Source organism: Mustelus asterias, chromosome 5 (genome assembly GCF_964213995.1).
Source record: "Mustelus asterias chromosome 5, sMusAst1.hap1.1, whole genome shotgun sequence".
In the NCBI taxonomy this organism is placed as follows: Eukaryota; Metazoa; Chordata; class Chondrichthyes; order Carcharhiniformes; family Triakidae; genus Mustelus; species Mustelus asterias.
The window spans coordinates 119,391,466-119,412,243 of record NC_135805.1 but is presented as its reverse complement, the minus strand read 5'-3'; the positions used below and the strand labels follow the sequence as shown (position 1 = coordinate 119,412,243).

Here is a 20,778-nt window from a genome sequence, read left to right as displayed (position 1 = left end):
CCTGTTTTTCAGATTAAAATTTAGACTAGCCCTTGTAGGTCGACGTCAAAATTCAAGACACACTTTGAAGAGTTCTGCCCTCGTATCCTGGCCAGTATTCATCCCTCAACCAAGATCACTAAAAGTCTCAGATTATTCCACTGTTTCTTACTAGATGATTGTTTTGTGAAACACTACAGACAAGTCGCACATGGAAGCCTAGGTGTAATACTATCAATTGAAACCCTTGTACTGGTTTTTCCAAAGAGCAAATCATAAAATTGCACCATGGTACGGTATAAAGAGATCCTATAGAATGGGCATGATTTTCTGGCCCCACCAATCATTGGGTATCATCTGGTCCCACCAAAAGTCAAATGACTTTTGGCTGGGCGGCCGAAACTCCTGCAGGGGATCCCACAATGGCAGGCTGGAAAATCCCAGCCATTAACTCTGAAAAGACAGGGCTGTTTTGCCAATAGTTATGTACTGAACGAATTATAGTCACAAAGATTCTTCAAGAAAGCAAACTATGAAATGACGCACGCCAGGCAGTGAGATACGTGTTTCAAGCCATTCTGAAGATCTTATTTTGTTTTATTTATGAGTCACAAGTAGGCTTATCTTAACACTGTAATGAAGTTACTGTGAAAATCCCTTAGTTGACACACCCCGGTGCCTGTTTGGGTACACTGAGGGAGAATCTAGCATGGCCAATGTAACTAACCTGCACATCTTTGCAATGTGGGAGGAAACCGGAGCACCCGGAGGAAACCCACAAAGATCATGCATAACATGAGAAAGAAGATTTCCAGAGTCCTAAGATTTTTAAATGTTTATTTTTCTGTAATTTTATGCCAAGTATCAACTTAATGTGGGTGGAAGTGCATTGTTCTCATGTTCACTCAGTGAAGGACCAATGACAAAGGAGACCAAATGGGACAGGCCTCAGATGCATAACAATCAGTGTTATTCTAGTAGCAAGAAATATACTGTGCATTACAGGAAAATATCAGATTGGAAACCTCTCAGAGGATCTGAAGCACTTGAAGCAAAACAAGTATAAACAAAACTTAAACAAGTAAATCTAACCACTAATGTTATTTTTGCTCACCCCAGATTTCCTCCTTATGTACACGTACAAAGTTTGGATTTAAAATGCTGGAAACATGGTGTGGATTTAAGGGGACCACTGTGCAGTTTGGCATGCAAAGACTTTACATCCTACGGCTTTTTGAGGATACGCAAAACAGAGTTGGCCTATCCTTATCACCAAGCATGTTTGTGTGGTCTGTGTAGTGAATTTTGCCGTTGGAGGGATTTTTAAGAATATTTTATACGTCTCCTCGGGGAAGCTACTGTTTTCATGCCTCATGAACATTGCATCAGTGACCTGCTGGATCACTGAGTTCATAGAAAACTGACGTGTTGCTGCCAGCCTCAGAAGCAGTTTGGAAGGAATCATAAATTTTAGAGCCCTGGTGACTTTTGCTGCCACAGGAGATGCAGTTGCTGAAATTCTCACTCCAACAAGAAAAAGGTAAGTGGCCACGTCCACTTTGAAATTCTCTATGTTCCCTAAGGTCCTTCTATATTCCCTTGGCTCTCCTATCCACAATCTTTCCGCCTACCATTCTGTTGCTCTGCTTCCATTTGGAAGCCTCAATGGTCAGACTAGCAGAATTCCCATGTCCAGTGTACTGAGCCTTGACGAGACCCCCATCTTTTGGTATAATTCAGTTAGGGACCAAGAATGTTTTGCATAAAGTAGACTCAGTTTGAGATTCAAGACATTCACTCAGTGAATGAAGCCTCAGGATGTTACAGGTTTTGGTTAAACAAGCAAACTTTACTATACAAAGTGAAAAAGAAAATTTATAATATTTATCTAATACATTCAGGGTTAAGATAAGGTACATGTGAATTAACAGACAAAATGATTGAACACATCACATTGCATAATAAATGACAACTACAATGAAACCAGATCTCATGGATTTCTCAGCAACCCACCCAGACGTCAGTAAATACTGTAAGCCAACTAATTTTGTTGAAACAGTGGATGGGATTTTCTGGCCCTTCCTGCCAGAAAGCCTGTGGTGGGTTCCTGGCGGTGGTGTGAGCAGACTATGCAAAATACTGTCGACTTCAGCAGGACCGGATGATCCCACTGGCGGCACGGTAGCACAGTGGTTAGCACTGCTGCTTCACAGCTCCAGGGACCCGGGTTCGAATCCCGGCTCGGGTCACTGTCTGTGTGGAGTTTGCATATTCTCCCTGTGTCTGCGTGGGTTTCCTCCGGGTGCTCCGGTTTCCTCCCACAGTCCAAAGATGTGCGGGCTTGGTTGATTGGCCATGCTAAATTGCCCCTTAGTGTCCCAGGATGCATAGGTTAGAGGGATTAGTGGGTAAAATATGTGGGGATATGGGGATAGGGCCTGGGTGGGATTGTGGTCGGTGCAGACTCGATGGGCCGAATGGCCTCTTTCTGCACTGTAGGATTCTATGATTCTATAAATGGTGAGCCACCTCTACCACAAGAGGAGGCACCATGAAATCCTGCCCATTGTCTCCCTCACAACACTGAAATTTTCTTTTTCAAAGATCAAGCATCTGAACTCCCACAAAGCCACTTCAACTCCAACTGTCTCAACAACTACCAGGGTTCAATCTCATCTCCTGAGACTCCGTTCCCCTGGATTTCTGTGTCTTCACTCCAGTCTCTACTCACTGGTGCAATTTCAGCTCAAAACTGACACTGAAGTGCCAGTAGAATGAGGGTGTTTCACTGTCAGGGATGGCATCATTTGGTTCAGACATTAGACTCAAGCCATGCCTGCCCTCCTGAGTGGTTGTAAAAGATCTCGGCCCTAACCTTACCACCATTCATGCCGGCGGGATTTTCCCATTTAGCTAGAGATTTGGCTGGCCACCAAATTCTCCAACTTCACTGCAGCGGCAGCATGAGTGGCAGTTAAGATTACACCCGTCATTGTCGTAGTTCAATGAAAAGTACGGGATTTATGCCCAGCGTCCAAGTCAATATTTATTCCTCAATCCACATCATAAAAACAACCTATCTGGACATTACCAAAATGCTGTTTATGGGAGCTTGCTGTGTTTAAACTAAATGCTGTGGTCCCTACATTATCATAATGACGACACTTCAAAAGTACTTTCGCCGTAGAGCAATTGGGTAACCATCCTGGGATCATGAAAAGCACTATTTAAATGCAAGCCTTTCTTTATCTTTTCTTAAGGTTTTTTTCAGAGCTGAGTCAAATGACAGAAAGTTGTGATGGAAACATTTACCACAGGTAAAAGATAATTAACTGAGCCAAAAATATTGTGATTGGCACACAAGTCCAAACCTATCTGCATCTATACTTCAACTGCTTTGAATTCTAATAAGTGGTTTTACTGAACTTTTGTAATCCACACCACACTGAAAGGTGCACATCACTAGACTACAGAAAAGCTGTTTGTGATGGGTTTATAGAACCTCTGAGAATTTATGATAATGCAGTGGATGCATCAATGGAGACTTTCTTTGTGTAGCTGTGACCGTCTCAAGGTTATCCTTTGCACCAACATATTATTATGTGCATGTAATTTTTTTTAAGCATAGCCTGTTTGTTAGATTAAACAAATTCTTGAGTTAAGGGAAAATGACTATGAACAGCAACTTTGAAATTGCTGCTTTAAACATCTGTACTCCTTGAAAAGTGGTCCCAAAATTACAGCATCTCTACGGAGACTTTTAAAATCAAACGCTTAGCATGCACCCACTTTGGAAAGTGTGTATTTTTGTAATTTGTCACAGTTCATTGAGGAGATGGATTGGATAGTAACACCACCAGTTTCACATACAAATCCAGAGTCAAATGATAAATACGAATATGATATATAATTGAACCACCACTGCGGGATTCTGCATGACAAAGTAGAAACATGCTGTCATTAATATTCCGTGTGAATGAAAGTGCGCACAAAGCTCTGAAAGCTGCAGGTTTAATGAGCATTACTGTTTTATACGGCAACTTTCAATTCCCGGAAAATGCTTCTATAAGAGCCCAAACTGCATTTGTGTGAAATGTAGGGTTGCAGCCATGCTATAACCTCCATAGCCAATATTTTAATTTTAAAAATGATTTTTTTTAAAAAATTAAATACGGAAAAGTAGATATGTTTCAGAGCTAGTTAAGATCAATGGTGGATTTGTTTTACAAACTCATGCTATTACATGTTCATTACCTCTGTAAAATATGTTATATGCACAACAAAAACTGAATATGCTGGAAAATCTCAGCAGGTCTGACAGCATCTGTGGAGATAGAATAGAGCTAATGTTTTGAGTCGGGATGACCCTTCGTCAGGGCTGACGAAATTAAAATAAATAAACTGGGATATGAAATAAAAACTGGAAAGGGATATTGTAGCGTGTGAAAAACAAAACAAGGGTGAGATATTCCAACGGGATCTACAGGTCCCAATGGTGACCCCCCATGATGGGGTTGCCTGGCGACGAGATGGGCGAGCCACGCAAAATACCATAGAAGTCGGCAGGACAGGATGATCCCACTGTGAACCGCCGCTGCTAAAAACACACCGCGCGGGGGGAAAATCCCACTGATCTGTGACTTTTGATATTAGTGAAAAAGAAATTGAATGTAGACGGAGATTAATGTACAAAAATAATATTTAATAGCTTTTGAAGAGTTATATTTGATTGGAGAAGTAATTGCACCCATATGTGCAAAGACAGGTAACAATGTGCACCTTGATGTTGAAAAGGCCTTTGATAATATGCCATAGAATCCCTGCAGTGCAGAATGAGGCCATTCAGCCCATCAAGTCTTCACTCATTCTCCGACAGAGCATCCTACCTATGTCCCGTAACCCCACGTATAAACCCTGACAATCCTCCCAATCCACACATCCTGGGACACTAAGGGCTCAATTTTACCATTTTGATTCTAAATGCTGAATCTGGGTGCAATCCAGATCCGACTTGGAAATCTGTTCTCAGGCGCCCCCATACACACTTAGCCTGAAAAAAAATTTGCAAGTCTGAATCGTGCTATGGGCGGGGTTTATCATGCCCGAAATGTTGCAGCACCAATCAGAGCCTTCAACTTCGCTCCTTCTCCCCCCCCCCCCCCCCCCCCCCCCCCCCACCACCACCAGAGAATGATCGGGCCTCCCTCGCCCTCACCAGTGATACATCTGACCCACCTCCTTTTCCCCTTCCCCCACCAGAGAATAAATGCCCCGGAATCACAATGGATAACTTTACAACATGAAGATGACACATGGCTAAGAGGAAACAGGATTTTGAAGACAGCTATTAAGATAACAAAGGTTAAATGAATAAATGTATAATATTGCATACTGAAGACAAAAAGGAGAAAAAATACATCCTGTTAATGGGAAAAAACTGGCAAGGGCAAAGAGATCCAGTTGCATCAATCAACATGTCTGAAAAATGTGAGGCAATGGCAAACAAAACAAACAGGGCCTTCAGCTTTTATTAACAAATTGAGTTAACCTCAAATTCAAAAAAGTCATGTCGGAGTTGTTTAATACCGTACGCTGGTCCAAGCATATATGCAGCACTACTGGTGAAATCTGATTAGGTATGATGCAATGGGATATAGACAGCTCTATCAGTGCATATCAATATGGATTGTTGTGGCACAGCCACATGTAAACTGACTTTTTGCCTTTCTTTCGGTTGAGAAGTGGGACTAGCTACAAGAAAATATCAATGTTGTTGTCAATTTTTGTAAATCATCTGTAAGAAATGGCAGTGAGAATGAGATAAGAATTGTCAGGGGACACTTAACCCACAGGAACAAATAGATGGCCGGTCTGTGGGGCTTAAAAATGTGAATCTCAAATCCAATCCCAACTGCTTGCCAACTTGTGGTTTTATCAGAGAGAACAGGGAGTCGGTGAGGAGACAGCTCTGTCAGAAAAATCATTATTAAAAATCATCACTAAGGAGAAGATTCTGGGGAAACTGAAAGGTCTGAAGGTGCATAAATCACCTGGACCGGATGGACTACACGCCAGGGTTCTAAAAGAGATAGCTGAGGAAATTGTGAAGGCATTGGTGGTGATCTTTCAGAAATCACTGGAAAGTAGCTAATGTAACACCGCTGTTTAAGAAGGGAGGGAGGAATTATAGGCTGGTTAGCCTGACTTCGGTCATTGGCAAGATTTTAGACTCCATTATTAAAGATGAGATCGCAGAGTACTCGGAAGTGCATGATAAAGTAGGACTGAGTCAACATAGCTTTGTCAAGGGGAGGTCATGTCTGACAAATCTGTTAGAGTTCTTTGAGGAGATAACAAGGAAGTTAGATAAAGGAGAGTGGGCAAAGAAGTGGCAGATGAAATACAATGTGGAAAAGTGTGAGGTTATGCATATTGGAAGGAGGAATGGGGGCATAGACTATTTTCTAAATGAGAAAATGCTTAAGAAATCAGAAATCCAAAGGGACTTGGGAGTCCTTGTTCAAGATTCTCTTAAGGTTAACGTGCAGATTCAGTCAGCAGTTAAGAAGGCAAATACAATGTTAGCATTCATGTTGAGAATATAAGAGCGGGGATGTACTTCTGAGGCTGTATAAGGCTCTGGTCAGACCCCATTTGGAGTATTGTGAGCAGATTTGGGCCCCATATCTAAGGAAGGATGTGCTGGCCTTGGAAAGGGTCCAGAGAAGATTCACAAGAATGATCCTTGGAATGAAGAGCTTGTCGTATGAGGAACGGTTGAGACTCTGGGTCTGTACTTGTTGGAGTTTAGAAGGATGAGGGGGGATCTTATTAAAACTTATAGAATACAGTGAGGCCTGAATAGAGTGGACGTGGAGAGGATGTTTCCATTAGTAGGAAAAACTAGAACCAGGGGGCACAACCTCAGGCTAAAGGGATGATCCCTTAAAACAGAGATGATGAGGAATTTCTTCAGCCAGAGAGTGGTGAATCTGTGGAACTCTTTGCCGCAGAAGGCTGTGGTCGCCAGGTCATTGAGTGTCTTTAAGACAGAGATAGATAGGTTCTTGATTAATAAGGGGATCAGGGGTTATCGGGAAAAGGCAGGAGAATGGGGATGAGAAAAATATCAGCCATGATTGAATGGCAGAGCAGACTTGATGGGCTGACTGGCCTTATTCTGCTCCTACATCTTACGGTCTTATTCAAAGAGGCTGTGTGTCTACATTTTAACTGTATTTGTTTTAATCCAACTCTTGGTTTCCTGGGGCTGAGAAATCCAGGAGGTAAAATGAATCAGGATTAGGTTGATTCCATGAGGGAAGTGCATTGAGAGCACTGCTTGTGGCTCAGAAGGAGCCAGAGTGTTTTCTCTTGGCCAAACAAGCAAACTTCTTGACACATTCTGTGATCAACTGTCTCTAAGTCTACCAACTTAGAGACTGGCTACCTTTCCAGTGATGGGCAGGCATATTGTCAATCAGGCCGGTTGATGAGTGGGAAACATGCTCAATACAAGATGGTACATCATATCACTCAACTGGCTGCAGATGTATGGGTGCTGGGCAAAACTGATAAGGTTATCTTTAGGGCAGATAATTGACATGTCATGTTATCCTGTAACTAATCCCACAAAATTTATACATGTACACTGCACAACATGATTTAAAGTCTGAATACCTCAAATTTGTGTAAAAATTGCAGAAGCACCAAAAATGCAAATTTATGAGTGGTACTAAATCTCTTGCTCATGTCACATTCACGACTTTACACATTGACTGAGCTCATATGAAAGCTTCTGGAACAGTCCTTTATTTGGTTAAAATAAACACTGAGGAACTTGTTAAGATGTTTGTCAAGGAATCAGCTGATCATTGCTTATCCAACACAAACATCAATCTTCTAGAAAGTTCCTACTTGAATAACTATGGGTGTGGACCTCTCCTGGAATGGACATGTCAAGGCTAATGTTGTGTACACAATTCACACTTGCCATTGCTCAAAGTTTACTCAAAACACAAATGGATGCATTGGCTCTATGTTTCTAGGTTTGCAATTTAACACAAGAAAGATGATAAGACCAGTGATCGACAAGTTGTGCGTGAAAGACTATCATCTATCTCCTGTTGCGTAGCGATGGCTTTTGTCCTCCAAATCATTCTGGGTGGATGATTGTTAGAATTAGTCAGGTGTTTGAAATCCACTCCGAATTTTATCTAAAGACTGAGAGGGATGAGGGCAGAGTACAGAGGGAAACCGACAAGGCTGTGCCGTCTTTCCCTTTTAAGAATCATCACTGTTAGCCAGTGTGAAAATCAGACTCTGAAATTAGCTGCAAACATCCAATCCATTCAAGAAACCTCAGGCCTGCCATGTGGAGAACCAGAAATCATAAATTTAGTGTGTGTGCGCACGTGTGTGTTGAGTGTCCACAGGTGTGCGTACATGAGTGTGTACATGCGTACAAGCATGAAACCGATTCTGTGACGATGGGTGGGATTTCCTAAAAATTTCCACTCAAATTCAATGGATCTTTGGCTGCTCTCCAAACTTTCCACTCCTACCTGCATCGATTCCTATCGCAGGTGTGACTGGATAATCCTTGTCATCGAGTAAATTCGGGCCATTTGTGTAACAATAAGTAAGCTTTGTTATTTTAAACTTATGAAGGCTTGCTGCTGAGTTACTCAATTGGAATGCACAACCAAAGGTAAGAAAAGACACACCACCTTCCATACAAAACATACTGATTACAGGCAGTAAGGGAGCAAATACATTCTGTCTGTGACACTATTTATATTACAGAATAATGGAAAAATGTTAGAATCCCTGATACTAAAAGCTCATGTGAGACTTTAAAGAGCTGTCAGAACTCCATTCCTGGATTAAGCCTCTTGACAATTGCACAAGGAGAAAATCTGACCCAAATATAACTTTGAACATATTGGTTCAAGTAACATTGTGAGGGCGAAATTCAACATTAGCAGAGAAACAAAACAGGTGAAACAGTTTGACCATCCACTGAAGTCAATGGAGTATATATATCATGTCCAGCTGGTCGGCAACTTGTATTTTTAAAAAATAACATTTTACTCCCATCTAATCTGTTTCAAGCTATTGTTCAGGACACACATTTTACATTTTAATCATCCAAGTAACTTTTACTTTCATTTTTCTTTCCTAAAACACACAGTGGATTCAATTCTAATTCTAATAGTTTTTGCTTTCTTAGTATTAAACAGGGTTTTGGTGAAGAGTAGATTTCATAGAATCCCTCCAGTGCTGCAGGAAGTCATTCAGCCCATTAAGACTGCACCGCCTCTCTATCAGAGTACATCTTTGTTCTTTGTTCTTACTCAGGCCCTCTCCCCCACCCTATCCCCGAAACCCCATACATTTACCACGGCTAATCCATCTAACCTACACATCTTGGGATGCTAAGGGGCAATTTAGCACGTCCAATCCACTTAATCTACACATTTTTGGACTGTGGCAGGAAACTGGAACACCCAGAGAAAACCCACGCAGACATGGGGAGGACGAGCTAACGCCACATGGTCACCCAACACTGGAATTGAACCCACGTCCCTGACACTGTGAGGCAACAGTGCTAACCACTGTGCCGTGTGACCATTATGGTGAGCATTCAATTTAGCAATCTTAGAGGTGAACAGGGAATAAAGCAATCAACCTATTTTACCAACGGATTTAAGATATCACAGACCTGACGAAGTAAATTCTAGATTTTAGTTTATTGTTCACAAGAATATAGGGCAAAATCTTCCTCTGGCTCGGGAAAACCCAAACCTGCACACTCTGGGGTTCACAAACTGCATACCCGATCCGTGACGTCACCTGTTTTTCATTTGGGTTTTCACACTGGGATCAGGTTTACAGTACAATTTTGTGCCCTGCATCAGTACAGGAGGACTGTGGGCAGTGAGGTAGGCCAGTAAGTAGGCCTGCATCTGTTCACAAACGCAGTATCCCAATTCTCAACTGTGTATAAAGGCCCTCAAACTGCACCCCTCATAGAAACATAGAAAAACTACAGCACAATACAGGCCCTTCAGCCCACAAAGTTGTGCCGAACATGTCTCTACCTTAGCGATTACTAGGCTTACCTATAACCCTCTATCTTACTAATTCCATATACTTATCTAAAAGTCTCTTAAAAGACCCTATCGAATCCGCCTCCACCGCTGTTGCTGGCAGCCCATTCCACGCGCCCACCACCCTCTGAGTGAAAAACTTACCCCTTTCATCTCCTCTGTACCTACTCCCCAGCACCTTAAACCTGTGTCCTCTTGCCCTCACCTTCCACTCACCCCACAATACCAGCCCATGCCTTCTCACTTTGCCCTTGCCAAGCAATACCACTTCTATGCCTCCCACATATTCTCCATAACTCCTCAGATAACCCTTACCTCTCCAGGGCACTATGTACCCTGCATACCACCTTAAGTCATCCATTCTACCTCTATCATGCCCTCCCTGTGTATCCTCCATAGTCACTCTCTCCTGTATGCACGAGACTCTTATGCAGACTTTAGGTTTCCAAAAGCTTGCACCACCAGACAGAAATTGTATGCAGGAGGAAATCCAATTTTTGTTCCCCATTTAAAGTGGAGAACCTCACCTCAACAGTCGGGGGAGGGTGCATTTGCACGAGGCATTCCCGACCCGCAATAAGACCAGAGGAAAATTGCGAGAGGATGTGAATGCAGAGGAAAATCATGTTTTCTCTAAAGCAAACCAATTGCGGTTATTCATACACCAAAATACACCTTTGCAGCCAAACAAAACATTAGCTCATAATGGTCTATTATTGTGATTCACCCCATTAAATAATCCACTGCACTGGTCTGTTTTGTTTTCATCAACTTAACATAGCTAAAAATGGATGATTGAATTCACTGCTTATTCTGTGCTGTACCTGTACATGTTGGAGGATCAGGTTGCCAGAAGAACCGATTGTCCACCTGCACACACATGATTTTAGCAGTTCCTTGCAACTGATAACCTGGGTCACACTGGAAAGTCACAGTATCTCCAGGTTCTCTGCTGTCCCCACTTCTGGTGCCATTCTGAGGAACTCCAGGATCATTGCACGTCGTGGCTGTCGAAGCTGTATTGAAGAAAAGATGCATTGTTTTTAATGGAGCAAACAGAATCCTTCTGGCCTTGCTTCAGCCTATCCTATATGTTCCTCAATCCCCATCAGAGTATAGCTAACTCTTAACTGCCCTCTAAAATGGCCTCGGAGGACACATGGTGATGAGTTGCAGTTCATTCAGTAAGTCGAAGCTATTTTTTAAATGCATATTCATGGAGCTCTGGGCAGTGATGATAGAGGCTTCAACTTTCTTTCCATGGCTTGGCTGACTAGGAAACTCTTCTACTCTTACCATCTGACATTGGAGTGCTTTGGAAGGATTTGGAGGTTAAGACTTAACCTGTTAGCCTGCGTTATGTCCTTCTTCAGCTAAAAGGTCCTGAATGGGACTCAAACAAAGAACAATACAGCACAGGAACAGGCCCTTTGGCCCTTCAAGCCTGCACCGATCATGTGTTCCTAACTAGACCATCCGTTTGTATCCCTCTATTCCCAGTCTGTTCATGTGGCTATCTAGATAAGTCTTAAATGATTCTAGCGTGTCTGCCTCAACCACCTTGCTTGGTAGTGCATTCCAGGCCCCCACCACCCTCTGTGTAAAATATATCCCCCGCATATCTGTATTGAACCTTGCCCCCCCTTACCTTGAACTTGTGACCCCATGTGTTTGTCATTTCTGACCTGGGAAAAAGCTTCCAACTGTTCATCCTATCTATGCCCTTCATAATTTTATAAACTTCTATTAGGTCACCCCTCAACCTCCGTCTTTCCAGGGAGAACAACCCTAGTTTACTCAATCTCTCCTCATAGCTAATACCCTCCATACCAGGAAACATCCTGGTAAACCTTTTCTGCACTCTCTCCAAAGCCTCCACGTCCTTCTGGTAGTGTGGCAACCAGAACTGGACGCAGTATTCCAAATGTGGCCTAACCAACGTTCTATATAACTGCAACATCATATGCCAATCTGGAGCTTTTGGCTCTGAGTTAAGTATGCCACTGTGCTATAAGACCTCTCTCTAGAACTCCCAGGATGCAGCTAATATTGGATGATCAGGTTGGTGAAAACACATGCTCACAAGAGAATCTGCCCAATTCTGCTTCCATTAATTTTGAATTTAAATGGAAGGCATATTGGGTGGATACCTTTATCGATATGCACACATCCACCCAATTTTCCAACATTCAGCCCACCACATCCAGACAAATAAGTGAATGGCATCGGCCCCAGAAACCCATGCTCCACTTTTTTTGTACCAGTCAGCTTCATTTCAGTTCAGGGTCAGTTCACTGTTGACGCACATCCTGTTATGGCTGCACACTCTCATAAAGGGCGAATAATGGAATTTGCACCGGGAAATCTCAGAATGAGATCTTCCTCACCCCCGACAATCGCTGCCAGCAATGTCATCAGGTTCACACTCAGCGAGGGCATGAACCCGATTACCACAATTGGAGTAGATTTAAATATTCTTAAATGACATAACGTCACTGCTTCCGGGGGTGTCAGATGTTCTCCCTGCCAGCGTGATCTCACACCGGCAGGAATCACCACTGGTCTCCAGCAGTCGAGATGAGCACGCCAGGTCACGGAGGCCAGTGTAACCCCTGGGGGGGGAGGAAGGGGGGGGGGGGGGGTGGTCAGGGCAGGAAGTGCGGGTGGGGCCTCTGGGGAACCCAATTGGGGCTTTCAATTATGTGGCGTGGAATGGTGGTCATTGCGGCGGTGGAGGGAGGGGGGAACGAGAGACTGTTATGCCCTGATGCCAACAATGGGGTGTGACCCATCCATTAAGTGTTGGAGGGCTGGTTGTCCCTCTGTGGTTGAGGGTTGGAGTTTTCCCCTTGTTTACTGGGAGGGTGGGGGGGGGGGGTCTTTAACTTTAATTTGAATGATGGTGCAAAACATGCCCCCTTGCTTTTTATTGACAAAGTGTCAGAAGATTGGGAGTGGAAACCTGACCATTTTATCTGGGAAGAAATATGTCGGTTTTCAGTCAGAACCTGACTCAAATTCCACCCCAGGTCTGTCATACGAGAAATGAAAGAAACATAAGTTGCTAACCAATTCCAAGCAGAAAGACTTTTTTGTTATTAGTCTAGTTTAATGGTAAGCCCTACTCAATGATCTCCACATCAAGAAGAAAATTGATGATTTAAAGAAAGGATCAAAATATTTATGGCAACTATTACTTCAGAATTTCATGCTCTTTCCATCTTGAATAAGGAATTTTTTGAAACTAACAATAAAAGGTTGTCAGTAATATTGAACACACGGTGACTTTTGACCAGTATCGGACCCTAACCTAAGCCAAGCATGAAAATTATATAAAGTTGCTGCACTTGTATTGCAGAGCTATTGCACTAAGTGTCTCCATCAGGAAATTACAAATATCCATGATGTAGAAACCTATTTATGTTGGTAATTGCCCTCTACAACAACGTGCGACATTATCAGTTCAATTACCTTGGTGACATTTCTCCTTTCATCCTGTCAAAGCCAAAAATATCCAAGCAGCACAAGCTTTGATGAACAAGCCAACCTTTGTTAGTGGTGCACCTTTTAATGGTGCTCACTGATTTACTTTAGCTCTTTGCTGTGCCCTTAATGCAGCCATCATTACCACAAGCCAATGAGGTACATGATATATCCTTTTCCTATGATACTATTCTTGCTTTGTCAATCATATAATCCAGGAGACGCTGGTTTTATTTTTTAAAAGGGCTTAGGGGGGATGAAGCACCATTTCAAATGTCGCACGCTATTTCCTTCACAGTAACTATTAACATTTGAGGGTTTTTAAACAACATTTTATCACTCAAGTGGCTTGATGACAACCTCCAGCAGGAGGTTCTCAAAGTGACAACGTGGCATTTTGTATTTGCAATCATGTTAAGTTGGGGGGAGGGGGGGAGGGGGGGGGGGGCGGAGGGATCAAGAAGATGATGTTGAATTTTCTGATCAGAGTGAATTTCTCATTGGACTACATCATACATCGCTTCCCCTCCAAGTAGAGATAACAAATACCAGTTCCATTTTACACAAACCACTGACAAAATATATTTACAATTGGGCAATTCATGGAAGCGAAGGCACAAACAAAATACAAAACCTCACAGCTAGCAATTTATAATATATACACCTGGTCAAAGACTTTATTCAATCTTAGCTCCTTTCAGCAACCACTTGAGCTGACAGAATCTCTTGCAGTGAAATGTAAGTGGTTGTTCACCGAGTTCTTTGTACCCTTAAAGTATATTGGCCAAAAGCCAGAAACAAACTGCGAGCCCTTTATTAATCTGGTCTCCTTTGATGCCTGAACAATCTCTCTGAAGATCTACCTTTATTAGACAAGTTGGTTACAAAACATGCACAACTGTAAACAAGGTAGTTGGTTGATACATTAATGTGTGACACGACCATCCCAGAAGATTAAACAGTCAGCCATGTTTCTGGGAGGTCAGCATCATGAATTTGTGGATGCAAACAACTTTCGTCTCGAGCAGCCAATCTTAAACTTCCTATGAACAAATCACCAGCTATACTACAAACTGTTCAGGGTAACTGTTAATATTATAGTAATGCAGGGTTGGATGGTTGTCCCCATCGTATCACAACCAATGTGTTGAATAGGGTTGACAGATTACTTGAAACTAAATAAGTTGAAATTGCTGAATATGTCAATGACATCTCTTCACAAGTGTCAAGGAATAACATCATATGGTAACAAATAATAATAAAAAAAGCTGAAGCCTGCAGAGGGACATAAGCTCGTGCATTATTCCCCGTGAGTTACAGGCAGGAAATCAGGCCAGAGTCTCAAGGCACCAGGATGGGGTTTTTCAATCTTCTGCAGAATGTCACAGTGGGCAGGAAAAGCAGCATTGAAGCCACCGGCCCCAATAGCAGCTTTCGCTGCAATATTGCTCAGGGCTTGGGCCCTGCCAGCAACTTTGCTTTTTAAAGACTGGGGTGCCATTTTTAAAGCCTGCCCCAATACAAAAATTAAAAATAGTACATTGCCGGGGGCGGGGGGGGGGGGGGGTGTGCAGGTGGTAGGGCCATGTGGCAGTGTCGGGGACAGTGCCAAGTTATTGCCTATAACTTACCCTCCCCAAGTGATGCATGGAGCTCCTCAGGTGGGTCTACCTGCCAAATGCACACCATGGGAGACCAGTTGCAAGTCATGTTGGTATGAATGGCGAATGGATAATTTAATGGGGAAATTAAAAGGCATAGAGTAGAGGCCTGATAATTAAATTTATTGTAATGGGGTCTCCGATATTGAATATCATGAATCCTGTTATGTCACTGGCGGGGGGAGGGGGGTAAGGGGGTGGTATTGGACACACAATCGCAGTGAGACCGCCTATCAATGTATAATGCGAGATTTGGGCCTTTCATAAGCTTTTACGCCCCATCACCATTCATGACCGATGTGAATGGGAGCACAAAATCGCGGCTCAGGTCTCCAATCCTGTTTGTGTGTGATGTGTATTTCTGAGCACCAAGCAGACAGTTACAGTAGTTAGTTACCTGCCTGAAACAAAAGGCAGGCAATTAATTCATAGAGTCATAGAGGTTTACAGCATGGAAACAGGCCCTTTGGCCCAACTTGTCCATGCTGCCCCTAAGTCCCGAAGCTAGTCCCAATTGTCCACGTTTGGCCTATGTCCCTCTATACCCATGTAAGTGTCTAAACGTTTTTTAAAAGACAAAATTGTACCTGCCTCTACTACTACCTCGGGCAGCTTGTTCCATGTGCATATATCAGTGTAAAGTGTCCAGTAAATGAAACAGATAAACTGAGGACACTTGTAAGTACGATACCATAGCAATGAAGTGAATAATGCCTCATCTCATTTTCCACCCTTAACATGGAGTAAATGCTTAATTAAAATAAATACTTCCATTGCCGAAGCACCAAACTCTGGAACTGACAAATGTACAAATATACAAACTCGGAGCAGGGGTAGGTGTCTCAGCCTTTTCAGCTTGCTCTGTCATTCAGTAAACTCATGACTGATCTGATTGTAATCTCAACACCACATTCCTGCCAACCCCGATAACCTTTAACCCAACTCACTTGCTTGTCAATAATCTATCTAACACTGACTAAAAAAATATTCAAAGACTTTGCTTCCACTACCTTTTGAGGAAGAGTCATGACCCTCTGACAGAAAAAGAAAATCCTAATCTCTGTATTAAATAGGCCCCAGCATATTTTTCAACAATGGCCCCTAGTTCTAGATTCTCCCACAAGAGGAAACTTCCTCTTTGCATCACCTTCAGGATCTAATATGTTTCAATCAAGTTGCCTCTTCCTCTTTCAAACTCCAGCTGATACAGCCCTGCCTGTCCAATCAATCAAAAAACAATCCACCCGTTCCAGTTATTAGACTAGTTCCAGTAATTAAACCTTTTCTGAACTGCTTTCAGCATATTTACATCCTTCTTCAAACAAGGAGACCAATATAGCACACACAGCTCCAGATGTGGTCTCACCAATGCCCTGTACAAGGAAGCATAAGCACCCTATTTCTGTATTCAATTCCCCTCACAATAAACAATAACATTACTATACTTGTGTACTAGCCTGTGATTCATGCACTAGCATACCCAGACCCCTTTTGCATTTCAAAGGTCTGCAATCTCTCACCATTTTGACAATATGCTTCTTTTTCATTCTTCCTTCCAAAATGGACAATTTCACATTTTCCCACATCTTTGCCCACTTACTTACCCAATCAATATCTTTGTGTTGCCTTCTTCTGTCCTCTTCGCAACTTACTTTCATCTATATCTTCTTGCATCAGCTGTTCTCTTCCTAAACCACTCTACCTTGTATTTTTTTTTAAGACACTCCTTCAAATCTACCTCTTTGACCAAGCTTTTGGTCATCTAATATCCCCCAATCTGGCTTGCTGTCATACTTCAGGCGAGATTTTCCGACCTTTCCTGCCAGTGGGATCTTTCGAGCCCCGCCAAGTCGAATCTGCCGCAAGTTTCCTGGCAGTGGGACAGATGAGCCATGGAAAATGCCATCAACTTCGGCTGGACCAAATATCTCTTCAGCGGCCAATGGTGAGCTGCCTCTGGTGCATGAAAACCAGAGGGGACAGCTGAAAAATTTCAGCCTTTGTCTTGCAATGTTCCCGTGAAGCACCTCAGGATGTTTTTTTTTCACACATTAAAGACATTTAACATTAAATTATGAGTAGTAGCTGTTGTAGATCAAAACACACCCACAGCAATGGTGTTAGACATTGTTAAACTATACATTAGCTCAAAGAATCTTTACATAGGCAGGCAACAGCGTTTTATTGCTAATGTAGACCACTTCTACAAGTTGTTTGTAGCTGAACTGCAGAGTCAGAAGCAATTTAGTTGTTGACAGGGGAAGATGATGAGCCAAATTTCATGGTCCCTCGTAGTACCAATGACATCAGTGGAAAGAGAGACACAGGAAGATTTTGGCAAGCTGGAATATGCAGGACCTCAAAGGTAGTAATCTCCAGATTACTCCCAGTGCTCCATGTGAGTACAGAAATAGGAGGATCATGCAGATGAAGGAGAAATGGTACAGAAGAGGGTGCTCTAAATGCCTGGGAATTTGGGAGTAGCTCTGGAGGAAGGTGGATTCCGTATATACCATGCAGTTGCATCTAAACATAACTGCGACCAATATTGTGTTTAAGGTAGCTTGGCAGGGGAATGGGAACCTCAGTGTTCATTCAGTGGGGAGATAACAAAGCTAATGACAGGCAGAAAATTAATAAATCACTTTGGAAGGCAGGAGAAACCAAGGTTAGAAAATAGACAAGAAAGCAGCTTGGCAATGTTCAATGCACATACATCAATGTAAAGTGTCCAGCAAATAAGACAGATGAGTCATGGACACCTGAAAGTACGATAACATAGCAATTCCAGAAACAGAAGGACAGGAAGTGTAACTGGATATTTCTGGTTACAGGGTTTTCAGATGAGATGGAGTGAGTGATAAAAAAAGAAGTGGCCGCAACAATGATTAACAAAACAATTGCAGCTTCAGGGAAGCACAATATGCTGGAAGGATCAGCAAATGAGGCTGTGTTGAGGCAAGGAACAAAGAAAAACTGAAATTACACAGCTGGGAGTATGCACTTTAGACCACCAGTAGTCAGAGGGACAAGTACAGCAAACATGTTGGCAAATTGCTGAAATGTGCAGAATCAACAGGGCAGTAATAGTGGGAGATTTCAGCTACCTAATATTAACTGGAGTAAATTCAGTATAAAAGCTGCGTAGAATTCTTAAAATACATTCAGGAGAACGTTTATAGCCAGCGTAGCAAGAGGAAGCGTCAGTTCAGGATTTAGTTTCAAGCAGCGAAGCTAGGCAGGTGGAAGGGATATTAGGTGAAACGACAGTCATAATTCAGTTAGGTTTACCATCGTTATGGAAAACGCCAAAGATAAATCAAGAGTAAAAGCTTTGAGTTCTCATTTTTTACAAAGCTGAGATGCGATTTAGCAAAAGTAGACTGGAAAGAGCTACTTGAAGATTAATCAGTATCGGAGCGGTGGGAGACAATCGAAAAGGTTCAGAATAAATATGCCCCCACAAAGCAAAAAGGTGGGACTCCCAGTCCGGAGCTCCCTGGAGGCCAAAGAGTGTATACTTCGAATTAGGCAGAAAAGAGAAGCTTATGTCAGATACCGAGAACTCAATTCTGCACAATATAGAAAGGTAACCTGTGTGTGAAGACAGAATGTATGGGCATGCTTCTTACTGAATACTTTTCATCTGTCTCCACAATAACAGGGCCTGGTGGTTTTACAGGCATTGCATTTGAGGATAAGGCGTGTGAAATATTGGATGTGATAAACACAGTGATAGAGCAAATAAAAGAGGTTTATCATCTTTGAAAGTGACAGGCAGAGATGCAATATATCCTAGCCTGTTAACAAAAGCAAGGGAAGAAATAGTGGAGCCTCCAGGGATCATTCTCCAATTCTTTCTGGTTACAAGTGTAATGCCCGAGGAATGCTAATGTAGTGCTGCCATTTAAAAATGAAAAGGGAACAGATAGAAAAATGACAGGCCAGTCAGCCTAACCTCAGCGGCGGACAAATTATTGGATAAAGTTCTGACATTCTAAGTCATCATTGAGAAGGGAGTGGATTAATCAAGAAGAATCAGCATGTATTTGCAAAGGGAAGGTCACCTTTGACTCACTTGATTGAATTTTTTGAAGGTGTAATGAAGAGGGTCAATGGGGGTAGTGCACTTGATGTAATCTACACGGGTTTTTTCAAGGCTTTTCAGAAGGTACCACAAGGAACACAAGTCAGAAAAGTAAATGTCTATGAGGTTCAAGAGTAAGTGGCATTGGATTCAAATTGGTTCAGGAAATTACAGGCAATGGTTGAGAGGTGTTTTCGTGACTGGAAGGCTAATTCTCATGGGATTTTGCAGGGCTCATTCATCGAACTATTGCTGGATCTCTCAGTCACTAGTTGACGTCTGAGGAGAACAGTAATTTTGAACAGGTAGCAGTAGGAGTTGCTTGCCCAAGAACAGTCACCTGGCCATCAACTATACTCTAAACTACTTGGATGTTGGAACCGGTACATTCAGGACAAATCCAACTCTACATGCCTTCTCCCCTTTTGATGGTTTCACTTCCGGAATGATGGATTACCCTGCGATAGTCAACCAACTTATCTTCTGAAGAAACTCTCTATTAGACATTTGCTTCCTGACTCGCATAAAACAATAACTTAGATTTTTATTGTGGCCTGGCCCGATACTCCTTATGCCTCTTTTGTTGTATGAGTGGAAAAAAGGGTGGATGTGGCAAAACTCTTTTCCCATGTTTTGTGCATGTGCAAAATAAACAAACCCTTCATTTTATCATACCTCGCGTTTGTGAGTTATTCATGGAGGATTGGAACACTCCAAATTTAAGGGTTGGGGAAGAAACGGCACCACTTACAAAGGGATAAATCAAAAATCAAAAACACCTTTTTGTTTAAGGACAGGTAGTGAGAAGAAAAAATCAGGACTGTTTAAACTAATCTGTAACATAAATGTTTTCATGATGTGGATTGTGCTGGGAGGAAGTGCTTAAAATGCAAATAAAGATTGTAAAGTGTGAGCACCTGAATAAAAACTCAGGATGGTTTAACATGTGTTAACATTTTGCGATAAAAGATGCAACCACAACAATTGGCCTCTGTCATTTTGCACTTTAAATATAAAAAGCGCTAAAAATATCGACACTCGGTAGCTTCTTTTATATTCAATTAATTACTTAATTTTAAGACTGCCCTCATTTCATTCAGTTCTCAACAACCTAAAAATAGCCAAAGCATTTCATAGAATAGAATCATAGAATCCCTGCAGTGTAGAAGGAGGCTATTCGGCCCATTGAAATTGCACCAACAACAATCCCACCCAGGCCCTAACACCATAATCCCACGTATTCACCATGCTAATCCCCTGACACTAAGGGACAATTTAGTATGGCCAATCAACCTTTGGACTGTGGGAGGAAACTGGAGCACCCACGCAGACATGGGGCAAATGTGCAAACTCCACACAGACAGTCACCCAAGGTTGGAATTGAGCCCAGGTCCCTGGTGCTGTGAGGCAGCAGTGCTAATCACTGTGCCACCTTTTGAAGAATAACTTCTCTTCC

General features: G+C 42.4%; 1 protein-coding gene across 1 annotated transcript in view; it reads right to left on the bottom strand.

Annotated features, from left to right (window-relative positions):
• Positions 1-20,778, bottom strand: part of csmd1b (CUB and Sushi multiple domains 1b) — a 2,043,836-nt gene that overhangs the window by 445,526 nt on the left and 1,577,532 nt on the right. Inside the window, exon 29 of the mRNA XM_078213588.1 lies at positions 10,916-11,107. Coding sequence (XP_078069714.1) covers positions 10,916-11,107 — 192 coding nt within the window. The remainder of the gene's footprint in view (positions 1-10,915; positions 11,108-20,778) is intronic.